At 63.3% G+C, this 13,984-nt stretch overlaps 1 protein-coding gene across 3 annotated transcripts in view; it reads left to right on the top strand.

The window, feature by feature from the left end:
• The window catches only part of SHANK2 (SH3 and multiple ankyrin repeat domains 2), a 288,299-nt gene extending 274,315 nt beyond the window's left edge, over positions 1-13,984 (top strand). For all 3 annotated transcript variants that reach the window (XM_053662881.1, XM_053662880.1, XM_053662879.1), the window contains 2 exons: positions 804-3,216; positions 11,175-13,984. In XM_053662881.1, coding sequence (XP_053518856.1) covers positions 804-3,216; positions 11,175-11,745 — 2,984 coding nt within the window. In that variant the 3' untranslated portion in view covers positions 11,746-13,984. The remainder of the gene's footprint in view (positions 1-803; positions 3,217-11,174) is intronic.

Raw genomic sequence — 13,984 nt, 5'->3', positions numbered from 1 at the left:
GTTCTGTTGACATTTGCGTGGCTGGGACACACCCTCTGAAAGTCTCACCAGTCAACGCCCACACACCCCCCCGTTGAGGGCCAGCAAGGCGGGTGCCCTACCACACACCTACAGCCCACCCTACCACGTCTGACCCTACACACTGCTGCAGGTCAAGTCCTGGCATGGGACTGGCTCAAGTCAGGCCCGCCCAGAGCTCACTGCGAGGGTGGAAACCATGCGCCCGCAGCGTCTTAAGTGGGCCAATCCCAGGGCTTCCGGGTGGGCCCGGCGGCAGAGCACCTGCTCCTGCCTCCACTCAGGGTCTTGGGTTAAAGAGGGTCTGGGCCCCTCCCCTTACCAAGCCCTGTATCCTCCAGAGGCCCGGGTGGCTCCAGCAGCTGTGACGGACAGGCTCCCACAGGGGGAGGGAGGGCTACACAGCAGCACCCTCCCTACACACTGTGCCCTCACTTCAGACAGTCCCCAAGACCCTAATGATACCCCCCGGGTGCCCCGATCAGCCCTAAAAGGATGGAGGCCCCCAACATGCCCTGACACGCAGGCACACGCACAGCCCAGAGGGTATCGGGCCCAGCGCTCAGCCGGCACAGAGCACACGTCAGCAGCACGCACTCAGAGCCTCCCGGCTCATCCCCTCCCCTCTTCTCTCCTCTTCGGGCTCCGGGTGGGCCGCGCACCCCTCGGCGCTGTGCATCATGCTGTGCTGTGCTGTGAGCTGTGTGCAGACCCTCTGCACGGCCCCAGCCACCGCGGGCCGCGTGTCCCCCCGACTGCAGACTAAGGCTGCCCTCTGCTTGCAGGGATAACGGAGGAAGAGCGGCAGTTCCTGGCCCCTCCGATGCTGAAGTTCACCAGAAGCCTGTCCATGCCGGACACGTCTGAGGACATCCCCCCCCCACCACAGTCTGTGCCCCCGTCCCCCCCACCACCTTCCCCCACCGCCTACAACTGCCCCAAGTCCCCAACTCCGAGGGTCTATGGGACGATTAAGTCTGCGTTCAATCAGAACTCTGCTGCCAAGGTGTCGCCAGCGGCCCGCTCTGACACTGTGGCCACCATGATGAGGGAGAAGGGGCTGTACTACCGCAGGGAGCTGGACCGCTACTCACTGGACTCCGATGACGTCTACAGCCGGGCCCCCGCCACCCAGGCCACCTTCCGCAGCAAGAGGGGCCAGATGCCAGAGAACCCGTACTCAGAGGTGGGGAGGATCGCCAGCAAGGCTGTGTACGTGCCCGCCAAGCCCGCCCGGAGGAAGGGCATGCTGGTGAAGCAGTCCAACGTGGAAGACAGCCCCGAGAAGACATGCTCCATCCCCATCCCCACCATCATCGTCAAGGAGCCTTCCACCAGCAGCAGCGGGAAGAGCAGCCAGGGCAGCAGCATGGAGATCGACCCTCAGGCCTCCGAGCAGCCGGGCCAGCTGCGGCCAGACGACAGCCTGACTGTCAGCAGCCCCTTCGCTGCTGCCATTGCCGGAGCCGTGCGTGACCGGGAGAAGCGGCTGGAAGCCAGGAGGAACTCGCCAGCCTTCCTCTCCACGGACCTGGGGGATGAGGACGTGGGTCTGGAGCCGCTGGCCCCCAGGGGGCAGCCCTCCGATTTCCCGGGGGAGGGCAGCTTCGGGGAAGAGGAGGGCGCCGAGCCACTCCCACTGCCCACAATGCCAGGGTCAGTGCCCAGGGAGCCTGAGAGCCGTTTGGCAGGTGTTGGCGAGGCTGCAGCTCAGGGGGAGGCCAGCAGGCCACTGAATTCCATGTCCAAAGCCAAAGGCCCCGAGAGCAGCCCTGCGGTGCCCCCTAAGGGTGGTGGCGCAGCTGGCTCCGAGAACTATGTCCACCCGCTCACGGGGAGGCTGCTGGACCCCAGCTCCCCGCTGGCCCTGGCGCTTTCCGCAAGGGACCGAGCCATGAAGGAGTCCCAGCAGGGCCCCAAGGGGGAGGCCCCCAAGGCCGACCTCAACAAACCTCTTTACATCGATACCAAAATGCGGCCCAGCATGGAGGCAGGCTTCCCCACAGTCACCAGGCAGAACACTCGGGGGCCCCTGAGGCGGCAGGAGACGGAGAACAAGTATGAGAGCGACCTGGGCAAGGACCGGAAGGGCGAGGACAAGAAGAACATGCTGATCGACATCGTGGACACGTCCCAGCAGAAGCCGGCCGGTCTGCTGATGGTGCACACAGTGGGTGCTGCCCAGCCTGGTGACTTCCTGGAGGAGGAGGACGGGAAAGCCGGCATGGAAACCAAGCCAGACAACTCGCTGCCCGAGCTGCCAGCAGGTGTTCCTGAAACCGAAGGTGCTTTACAGATCTCCGCTGGCCCCGAGCCCACCGCCACCACGCCGGGCAGGACCATGGTGGCGGTGGGCTCCGTGGAGGAGGCGGTGATCTTGCCATTCCGCATCCCTCCCCCACCTCTGGCTTCCGTGGACCTGGACGAGGACTTCGTTTTTACAGAGCCATTGCCTCCTCCCCTGGAATTCGCCAACAGTTTTGATATCCCCGATGACCGTGCTGCTTCTGTCCCCCCCCTCACAGACTTGGTGAAGCAGAAAAAAAATGACACCTCCCCATCCCCTTCGCTGAACTCCAGCCAGCCAAACAATTCTGCAGACAGCAAGAAGCCGGCCAGCCTTTCGAACTGTCTGCCTGCCTCATTCCTGCCGCCCCCCGAGAGCTTCGACACCGTCACGGACTCTGGGATCGAGGAGGTGGACAGCCGGAGCAGCAGCGACCACCACCTTGAGACGACCAGCACCGTCTCCACGGTGTCCAGCATCTCCACCCTGTCCTCCGAAGGGGGCGAGGGCGCAGACACCTGCACCGTCTATGCCGACGGCCAGGCATTTGTGGCCGACAAGCCCCCGGTACCCCCCAAGCCCAAAGTGAAGCCTGTCGTCCACAAAAGCAACGCGCTGTACCAGGACGCACTGCTGGAAGAGGACGTAGACAGCTTCATCATCCCCCCGCCTGCACCCCCGCCCCCGCCCGGTGGCGTCCCACCCGGAGCCATGAAGGGGATCCAGCCAAGGACCTCCAAGTTGTGGGGTGACGTCTCGGAGGTCAGAAGCCCGATCCTCTCGGGCCCAAAGGCAAACGTGATCAGTGAATTGAATTCAATCCTGCAGCAAATGAACCGAGAGAAATCAGCCAAGCCAGGGGAAGGACTGGACATGCCCATGGGGACCAAGCCAGCTGGCCTCGCTCCCAGGTAAGTCCCACGGACGGCTCAGACACAGCTCTCCACGCCAGGCATTCCTCGGCCTCATCCCGGCAGTGTGACCAGGAGATGCCCTGGGGAGCAGCCACAGCAGCCATGAAGAGGGGTCCCCCTCATTCTCCTGGACTCCGGGGCGGCAGAGCACAGACCCCCGCCCCCCCAGCAGGATGGGCTCTCTCGGTGCAGACCCGTCATCCACGGTGGCTGGGCAGAGCCGGCCGCTTGGGCTTCCAGAGCGAGGCTCTGCTCTTGGTCCTTATCCGGATCTTTGCCAGGACCACCCAAAAGGCCACCCTAGAATCTTACAGAAGCCAAAGCCTTGCTCCGCCAAGCTGAGGGAGGGGTGGCTATGCCAGCGTTGGGGTGGTGGGGAGACATGGCGGGCGGGTGTGAGCACGGTGCCTGGCTCTCTCTCCCATTGCTCACGGGGTGGGCGGTGCCGGGCGCGGTTTCTCCAGTGAGTTCAGAGTGGCAGGCCTTCCCCTCCCCCAGCAGCCTGCCCTGCCCCAGCAGGCGGATCAGCCGTGCGCGACTCGTGCGGAGTTCGAGCGAGTACCGTGCAACTGGGGGCTGACTGTGAGGGGTGGTTCCTGAACCTGACCGGAAGGCTCCACGGAGGCACCGAGCAGTAGAGCGGGCCCCTCGCCCCTTGGGCCACCCTCCCCTGGCCGTCTGCTGCGATTCCTCCTGGGCTGGCTTGCTGCCCTCCGTCCCCTGGGCGGCGTGTTCGTCCACTTCTCCCACAGTGTTCACACCCAGGTTTCACCGTGGGGACTAGTGAAGTCTGTCTTCACACTCCTGCTGGACGGGCAGTCAGAGGCCTCCACCGGGGCCTCCAGGCGCCCTCCACGTGGAGGTGGAGCGGTCCCCCAGGCAGTCCCACTGCCCCTCAGAGGTGCCGCCTGGCTGGCCTCACAGAGAAAGGCCCTCCAGCCCACCTTCTGCCAGGACACCTGCTCATTGTGACGCTGGCGAGGGAGCCCGTAAGCGCCCCGTTTCTGGCGGGTGAGTGGACACGAGCCCCTGCACACGCCACGCGGTCCGAGGTCCCCAGGACCCCTGCAGTCTGGCCCACTGGCCAGTCCGCCTCGGTAGGCGGTAACGCCGTTTTTCAGCCGCTGCGACGTGGAAGTACAACTGGGATGCCTCCTCCTCAATGTTTCCCCTTTTACAAAACGCTTTCACGGGGTAACTAATCTGGGTGATGGGGGGGCGCAGGGAGCAGGTGTCAACGACACCCGGTTTCCAGGGGACGGGCAGCTCTGGGGCGGGGGCACGCTCCCCCTGAGCACTCCCAGTGGCCCCGGGCGGCAGTCGTGAGGCTCACTGAGCAGGGGCAGTGGGTGGGGGTGCTGGGCAGAGCTGCCAACTGAGGGGCGACGCAGCTCGCCCTCCTCCCTCTCCTCTCTTAGGGCGAGGGGCACCCACACCACGTGCCCCTCTCCCACAGGCAAGCCTGGGGCCGCGTCTGGCCTGTGGACAGGGTACTGACCCGTCCAGGGAGTGGATTAAGTCCAGACAAGGCCGAGACTGGACGGAGGCACTCCCACAGAGGGGAGGAAGTGAGGTCTCAGGAAAACAGGAGCCGCCTCTGCTCCGTGGTAGGGCAGACGGGCAGAGGTGCCGAAACGCATCTTGGTGGGGAGCTCTGACCACCCAGGACAGGGCCCGTCTCCCGAGCTGCTCGCCGTCACTTGCTCCCCAGGCTGCAGAGCCCACGGCTGACCCTGCCCCTTGGAAGCTCCTTCCACCCTTGGGATCTGTCTTAACGACTCTCGGGAGACCATCTCCAGCTGTGGCCAGAACCGGGCAGCACAGGGAGGAAGGGCGAGTGACTGGGTCCTTGCTGACCTGGGGACACAGGACTGAACTCAGACCATGGGTGAGTTTCTGCTGCTGGCAGCGGCCCTCCCGAGACACTCGATCACACACGCTGACAAGAGGCACAATGACAGAGATGGTTCTTTTGTGCACACTGTTGGCGGCGCTTCCTCACAAGGCCCGGTTTGGGCGCCTGCTGAGGCTGGAGCTCCAGGCAGCTCTGGGGAGACCACTGCATGGCGGTGGCCCCAGCCTGACTCTCCAGGAAGCTACCTCGTCTTCAAGGGAAGTGTTAAAACTAGGCCCAAGTGAAGGAAGCTGGTCCCAGGGGAAGCACAAATCTCTGTGCCCCGCCGGCTGGTTCTCCTCAGCAAAACCCAAGGGGACCCCTGGGGGTCCCCACCCTGTCAGCCGCTGGCTGGAGGCCTTGCGCACAGGGCCTGGCACTCTGCAGGCTCTGGCCCTTCGCTGGGGAGCTCAGAGCCAGCTCGTGCCGGGTGTCGGCAGAGCCCGGCAGGACAGGCGCAAGAGAGCGCCCCTCACCTGCACCGCCCACACTCTCTGAAGCCGTCCAGCAGCAACCACAAGGCGCATGTGAGGCTTTCGCAGCCTCAGCAGCATCCGGCGCACGTGACGCTGCCCCTAAAGTCACAGAGGCGGGAGGCTGAGCAGCCCCCGGGGCCTGGCTGGTGGGGGGGGGGGGCGCTGCAGAAGCAGGAGGGACGCTCTGTAGAGGAGGCCGGGGCCTGGGGAGTGGCTTCGGTCACACATCGCTCACCCGACAGCAGCATGCTGGTCGAACCCTGGGCTGAGGCCCAAGGCTCACTGCTGAACAAGACACGTGCAAGGCCCCGCCACGCCCCATGGCACACTGCACTCCTGAGGGGCCCGTGGAAGATGAGTGATGAGACAAACCCTACATGGGCCAGCGCTGCAAAGGAGTAAGGACAGGTGGGGCTGGCCATGTGCTGAAAGGAGGTGACCGTCCTTCGGTGACTCCTGACCAGACCTGGAACCGGGAGGAGCCAGTGACATAGAAACCCGGGCGCAGGGACCGAGGGGCACGGGCCCAGGAGCCCCCCTTGCTGAGGACCCTGGCCTGGTGGGCGGCAGGGCCAGGTTCCTGCGCGCCTGGGGTGTGGGGGCGCTGGGCTGCGCTCTGCATGCAGGCGACCGCCACAGGCATCAGCACAGCCTGGCGCCGAAACGCCTCAGCCTCTGTCCAGCCGCAGGCTGCCTCAGGGCGGGGCGCAAGACCAGGGCCGCACTCCAGAGACGAGCCAGGAGCCCCCAGATACGGCAGTCTGCCTGACTTGCCCACTGTGACGCAACCCAAGGGGCTGTGACCCAGGACACAAGGCGCTGCTGTCAAAGCTGACAGGTGTGTGTTGTGTCGGCACGACGTGGAAGCTGTAAGGCAGCCTCGAGCTCCCTATCGGGAGGGACAGAGCAGGGATGGCGAGCTGTGGGGTCCCCCTTGGCTCCTGCCTGGGGTGAGCCAGTGTCTGCTGGGTCCCCCAGGAGCCCCTCTAGATCACCTAGCTCTTCCCAGTGAGTCTGAGCTGACTCGGAAGTGGCTCTCTCAGCTCAGAGGCACAGGTGGGTGTGGGGGAGGAGGCTCACCCCACAGACCCCCAGTCCTGGTGGCCCCAAGGGAGTTTGGCCTGTCCAGAGGCTCAGGCACAGGCCAGTCGTCAGGAAAGTCACTCTCTGGCCCTCGGCCACCCTTCCAAGGCCCCCTGCAGGCCGAAGCCGCCAGCTGTGCACCCTCTGTCTGCAGTATAGCCCCGAGGGCCTCTCCCTGTCAAAATAAGCCAACTTGAGTATTTGGGATATTAAAAAAGTGATCTCTGCCCAGCTGGCCCCAGAGTGCAGACTTCAAAACTGACCTGCTGGGCGAGGCTCTCATGGGCTCCATCAGCGCCTGTCACTGGCTCTGTCGTCCAAGGCACAGCTGCAACGTGCAGGCGGCGTCCAGGATGGGCGCTGCGGTGGGCCAGGCAAACGGCAGCTGGGGGGCCGTCCAGTTTGCTTTCTCTGTGTCTTCTCACAGACCAATGTCTGGGAGTGCTTCCCGCCGGCGACAGCCCTGTATGCCCACTTGTCACATCGCCAGTTTCAAGTCTAGTTCTTGTGTTCTCAATTACAAGTGCATCGAGGCGGAAGGGCCAGGTCTGTCTGGAACACGAACGCCCTCCCTGCTGAGCCGCTGAGACATGGGCACTCTGGCTGTGGCCCTCAGTGAAGTCCCAAGTTCCTGATCAGGGAGCTGGGCTGAGCAGAGACGTCTATCATGGCCTGCTGGACACCTGCCACGGCCGGGCCCTGGGGGCTGCAAACAGACTGAGCCCTCTTGAGGTGCTCAGATCCGGTGGCGGCTGGGAGGACTGAGCCACAAACAAAAGCCCAGAGACATGGAGCAGGGGTGGAAGACACGCCGCAGTGCCAGCAGGCCTTGGGCAGACAGGCTGATGACATAGTGCCCCTCCCCACTCGAGTCTGTTAGTGCCCCACCTCTTGACGTGCTGTACAGAGAGCAAGTCAGCAAGAGAGCAGTTTGGAAATAAGTCCCTCTTTGTGCAGGAGAGGGAGGGGCGTGTCCAAGAAGCCCCGCACTCACTGAGGTGCAGGGTCTGACGGAGCAGGCCGGGGAGAGCCTTGTGCTGACCAGCGTATAGCTGGCTCTGCTCCAACAGGGATAGCAAGCTGTTGCGCCGTGGTAACTGTACTTGATCACTGGTCAAGGCCAAATGAGTCTGTACAAGCAACAGGGAGGCCACTTGACACCACCCCCCCAGCCCCCGGGCACTGACGGGTGGGTAAGGCATCTCTGAGTGCCAAGAAGCCCTCCATTTTTGTTCTCACCCTCACATTTCCACACGGCCTGGGTTTGAAAGGCAGGACCAACTGTGCCAATGCAAGAGAGGGTGTGTGCGTGAGTGTGTGCCTCTGTTTGAAATCAGGGCAGCAGGTTCCTGTGTGTGCCACCCAGGAACCTGGGGGTTGCTTAGCAACCTAGCGGTCTTGGAACCCAAAGGACGCAGTGGAGAGCATCCGTGCCGTGAACCTGAGTGAATTGAGCAGCCAAGGCAGAGGGCAGGGCTGCCTGGCCCTGGGGCAGGCCCCTCTGCTCTTCAGACTCACAGCTCTTTCCCCTGGTGACGCTCCCCTGGCCCCAAGCATGTGGCCGGGCCAGGCGGCCCCCTAGTATTAGCTGCTGGGCTCTCGTCTCAAGGTACAGATGGCAAGCACCCACACTTTGAGGTATCACATCCGAGATGTGATACACCCTTCCTGAGCTGTAGACAACAAGGGTGGCTTGGCCCCAGGCGGGACTGGAGCTGGGCCTTGAGCCGAGGACCCTCCAGTGGCACCTTCTCTCCACCGGCTCTCTCCTGGGTGTGGCCGCCCCGTGCACTCACGTCACCCCACACCAGAGAAGGCAGGGCTGTCAGCTTCCCGCTCTCAGCAGGACTAATGCCCACACAGGTCCCCGCCTGGGCCTTGCGGGGACTGCCCGCCCCACCTCCCTCCTTGACCAGGAAGGGGCCGGAGGGCAGCTCCTCGGCCAGTGTCCGCACCACTGCTTGTGTCCCGCCCACAGAAACAAGCGCCTCTAAACTGTCCTTGATTTTGCAGTGCTGTCTCAAGCCCTTCCACTCTGTCATTTTCATTTGCTCCCATGACGCGCGCTCACAGAAGAGGGTCATGCTGAACGGAAGTAAGTGCCGGGTGCAGGCGCTGGCCGCCTCTGCTGTGTGCTGCCTCCCCCTCGCTGCCCCCATCTCTGGGGGCCTCCTCTCTGCTGCTAACCACACCCCCGCCCCCAGGCATGGGCGGGCTAGTGCCCCAGCCAGGGTCGTGCTGACACCTGTCCTCCGGCTCAGAGCTGTTCTCGGCCGTGTGCTGCCCATGCTGAGGCTGGTGCCGTCACGCTGAGGGACTGCTGTGCAGGGCCACCATCAGAGAAAGGCCACCCGAGGGTCCCTCCAGGCACTGCTCACCTGAGCAGATGTGCCCTTCAAGGGTGTCTGCCCACTCCCCCAAACCCTCTCTCCTCCACCGGGCCTTGGCCCTGACAGACGACGCAGACCACCTCTGGGTGGAGCAGCTTTCCCAGCCCGCGCCTTCATCGCCCACCTGAGCTCCACTGCGTCAGAGTGGAACAGGCCCCCCCACAGAGGCAGACGGGGGGGGGGGGGGTCTTCGCAACCACCCCCACCAGCCCTACCCAACCACCTGGAGGCAGGACCCATCTCCTCTCTGCGTCCACAGCCCACCTCTCACAAGAGCTTGGGCCTTGATCTGGGGGCAGCCCCCCTCTTCCAGCAAGGGAGACCCCAGCTCTGGGCTCGGAGGACCTGGGCCTGGCAGAGGAGAACCTCATCCTCAGAGCCTCGCCGGGCTGCCTCTGTGCCTTCCCCTGCCGGCGCGGCCACCACACGGGCACAACCAAGGGCACAACCAGGCCGCTGGCCCAACCAGGGCTCTCATCTGTGACAGGTGTCAGCCTGGCCACCCGGCCCCGTGGGTGAGTGTCCCTGGCCCATGGTAGTCACCTGCCACGGAGACACTTCTCCTTGGGACCAGACCAGAGCCTGAGTCCTGGCACAGGTCCCTCTTCAGCCCTGCTGCTGCTCCCACACGCAGAACACCCTGCCTGACGTGACAGGGGCTACCATCAAGTGGGAGGCTGTTAGGAAGCACAGAGGCACCTGGGTTGACTGCCGGGCAATCCGAAGCCCCGACAGCAGCCGCAGCAGACCCCGCAGGCAGAGCGCAGGCAGAGCACAGGCAGACCGGACCCAGCTCCAGCCCTGCCGTCGACTCACAGGGCCCTCCTCCCACCCCCGGCCCTTTCCCGCAGCCGCCGTGGCTCCCGCATGCCTGCACTGGTCCAGGCAGCCCCACGAGGCCCGTCCTGCCCTCCACAGTGCCCACCCACCATCCCCCCTCTTAGGAGGGAGAGGGGCCGTCGTGTCCACGAGGACGTAAGACTCTGGGCTGTGGCACGCCCGTGCGGAGTGTGGCAGAGCGGGCACTTGAACGTGCACCTGCAGCCCAGACCCTGAGCAGGGGCCCAGGGAAGGGCAACTCCTTTCAGACAAGGACGGGTGGCCGGTCCACATCCCCACAAACGAGCCCCAGAGGCACGAGGCACACTCCGGTCCCACCACCTCGACAGTGACCGTGGTTTAGGGCAGCAGTGCCTTCCGTCTGGGGGCAGACGGACATGAGCCAGGGCCCCGAGGGCAGGTTCCTCCTCTGGAGCACTGGGTGTGACAGGACCACCTGCACAGAGGTGGGCACGCAGCCAGGCCCGTCTCTGGCATGAGAGTGACCGCCCCCTTAGGGGTCAGCCAGCCGTCTCACCGACGCCAGGAAGGGACCAGCGCCTGAAAGCTGAGTCTAGCCCCATTCTGACCCCAGAGTGGGAAGGACACAGGCTCCCCTCCAGATGCCTGGGAAGGACAGAGCGTCGGCCCGTGAGCCTCCGCACCGTCTCCGGGCGGGTCTCCTGCGGCACAGCCACACAGCCCGCGCAGGGCAGCGGCGCCCTGCCGGCCGGCCCTCTGTGTGCTGGGCCGGCACAGGCTAAACTCGACAGGCTGCTCCCTGTCCTCTAGTTTTGTGGAGAACCTTGAGAGCCCCCAGCCCTAGGGGCCGCCCCCTTACCCAAACGGCAGCCTGCAGGGGCTTCCCTTCACCTGCCCTTTTCAGTAGGGAAGCCCAGGGCTCGACAGGCAGTTCAGAGGGCGCTCATACTCTCGTCCCAACAGGGAGCAGGGCTTCCTCCTGCCCCTGCTGCCATGTCCCCCGGTGATCCCCTAGGCGCCGCACTGGCCCCTCACTACCCTGCATGCTCCCCCAGCGCGGGAGACTGGCCCACCCCCAGCCAGGGGCAGTGGGGGGCAGCTGCCTGCGTGTGTTGCTGTGTCCTCACTCCGCCTCCTGCTCCTGTCTCCCCGCCCAGGCCTGGCATGGCCGATGGCGTGCTCACTGCCAGCGCGGCTCCTGGGAGACACTCTCGTGTGATCTGGGGGTCTGCCGCCCTCCTCAGCCACCTGCATCCTACCGACCTGCTCTGTGACTGGCCAGTGACTGTCTCTCTTTTGTTGCCGTTCCAGGAGCCCAGAGGCCCTGAGTGCCATCTCAGGTACACGGAGCACGACGGTCACCTTCACTGTCCGCCCTGGAACCTCTCAGCCCATCACCCTGCACAGCCGGCCCACCGACTATGAAAGCAGGACCTCAGGGACCAGACGAGCCCCAAGCCCTGTGGTCTCGCCTACAGAGGTGAACAAAGAGATTCTTCCCTCCCCGCTCTCTGCGGCTGCTGCGTCCCCGTCGCCCACTCTCTCCGAGGTCTTCAGCCTTCCAAGCCAACCCCCATCTGGGGACCTGTTTGGCTTGAACCCAGCAGGACGCAGCAGGTCACCTTCCCCCTCAATACTGCAACAGCCAATCTCAAATAAGCCTTTTACAACTAAACCCGTCCACCTGTGGACCAAACCAGACGTGGCGGACTGGCTGGAAAGTTTAAACTTGGGGGAACATAAAGAGACCTTCATGGACAACGAGATCGACGGCAGCCACTTGCCGAACCTTCAGAAGGAAGACCTGATAGACCTTGGGGTGACTCGAGTCGGACACAGAATGAACATAGAAAGGGCTCTGAAACAGCTGCTGGACAGATAAGGGCGGCTGCTCTTGACCTTCACAGACTTCTTGTTATAAGTAGAGATGGGCTTACACTGAAATGTTTGCATGGCCAAGCACGGTCTGTGAGCACCGATCCCATGTCGTGGGTTTGTCCCGGTACCCAAAGAAACATGAGTGTGTCTACGGCGTGGCTGAGCAGCGGCCGTGGACGTCCCCAGCTCTCTACGTGGGTTTCTTGAGCTGTTTCTGTCCAACTAGGGACAAGGGGAGGGAGTTTTTCTAACCCGGAAAGGGACTCACAGCCCGCCTCCCAGCATGCGGGCGACCTCACCTGGCCAGGTCCCAGAGCCGCCTGTTGCCGCGCCTGGGCCCCGGCTCCTGCAGGCAGGCAGACACCAGGTACTCCAGATACCTCCTGAGGCCTCCCTCCCGCTCCCGGGCAGCGAGCCCCGCCCCGCGGCAGGCCCCTCCACGGGCTGCGGCCTGACAGCCCTCTGTGCTCACTGGCTCCGTTCCTCCCTGCACTTGCTCGCAGTGAGACCCCCCAGACATGTGTGTCCAGGGCCCCTTCTCGGGACTGAAGGTAGAGAACCTCTGTCCTCACAGACCCCTTGCGCCTGCTCCTGCGAGGCAGCCCCTCGGCCTCGAGGGTCCTAGTGGTGGGGGTGGGGCAGGGGCACGCCAGGCTTTGCTCAGCTTTCTTTATCTCTGCCAGTCGGTCAGCACACTTCCAGAGTGGCCACGCCGGTGTCATGTGGGGTTAGTCAAAGCACAGAGTCATGATTCCCACAAGGAGGGACACCCGGCCACGGGAGGCAGCAGTGTCCCGCGGCCAGGGTCCGAAGTCCCCTCACTGATGACAGCCATCGTTGGCCGGGAGCATTGCCCCGGCCTCGGAGAAGGGGTTCTTTGCCTTCCAAAATTTGCTTTTAATTGAAAGCGCATTGCATCCTGCCACAAGCAGAGCAGATGAGTGTCCACTTCAACACAAGGTGAACGCTGGCCAGGTGCTGCCGCTGGGGCGGCCAGGGCACAGCAGGCTGGGCGCTGAGCCCACTGGGGAAAACTAGCGTCTCCGCGGAGGCAGCCCTTTGCTCTCTGCAGCCGGGGAGAGGGTGCTTCAGGCTTCTCCCCTTTCTCTCTGAGCGCCCAGGAGCCCTGCCAGCTCAATAGTACAAGTTTTTTTGGGAACCCAGAGGGACAGCAGGATCCAGGGTCAGGAACAGGTGGCTCAGGGTGAGGGCGCACAGCAGCTCCGTGGAGAGGGCAGGGAGGTCCCTGGGGCCTGGAGCCGCCCCTGCGACAATACCTCTGATTTCCAAGGGAGGTCGCCACTTGCCCACAGGCCGAAAAACGTCCAGCCAGGCTTCCAGCACATTCTCCCACAGTTGGAAGAAGCTTAAACGTCAGGTTTGGGGCTTTCATTATGATTTCAGAACTAGCCTTGCCCATCTCTAATTATAAGAACATGATTTTTTTTCCTTTTTTTCCTTTGTGCTCACAATCGAGCGTCTGACTAGGTCTGGAGCAGCTGTAGAATGAACACGTAAAACTTAGCGATTTAAAATCTCTCTCTTTACTACAAGTTTAACTAGTTGTACAGATAGTTTATAAGCACAACACTTTAAGAGAAAAAAAGCGGCTCGTCTACTAGCAGCCCTCGTGCTACTTCAGTGCTGGGAAGGGAAGGGGCGGCGTCTGTGACTGAACGACACCATTTCTGTGGGCGGTTACAAAGGATGACCTTTTCAAACCAACCTTATCTGGATGCTCCGAACCAGCAGAGCTGTGTTACATTTTCTGTCTTTGCTAGAACTTTGTCACTGAAGGACGGTACAATTCGCAATGCACCAGTCTCTCAGCACACATGCGCATGCGCGCATACCCGAGTTCAGCAGCCACCTGCCCCTGAGCTGGAACCCGAGTTGTGGACCGTCCTCTGTTCCCAAACCTCCTGCAGGTCCATCTCTGTATTTAAATGATCCGGTCCATCCTGAGTCCACTGAGTATTAAGGCGCTCTCCTCCCGTGCACTTTCCATTTTCCATCTAGAGAAACTCCAAGCCAGGATACACGAGGCGGCCCGCGCAGGCTGCCCACTAGCTCAAAGAGGCAGACGGAGGCTTGGCCATGGTCTTCCACGTGGTAACATGGAGGATTCCCTCAGCTCCCAGCCCTCTGCAGCCCTCCTCTCCTCCTCCCACCATTGGGGTCACCTCTATGCTCAGTGCCAGGGGCAAAAGGCTGGATGGGGCTGGAGGGAAGGGAAGCTGGGG

The sequence above is a fragment of the Artibeus jamaicensis genome, unplaced genomic scaffold (genome assembly GCF_021234435.1).
Source record: "Artibeus jamaicensis isolate MK-2021 breed Jamaican fruit bat unplaced genomic scaffold, CSHL_Jam_final contig_3109, whole genome shotgun sequence".
NCBI classification, from domain to species: Eukaryota; Metazoa; Chordata; class Mammalia; order Chiroptera; family Phyllostomidae; genus Artibeus; species Artibeus jamaicensis.
The sequence above is the reverse complement of the archived record's forward strand: the minus strand, read 5'-3'. Positions and strand labels throughout refer to the sequence as shown.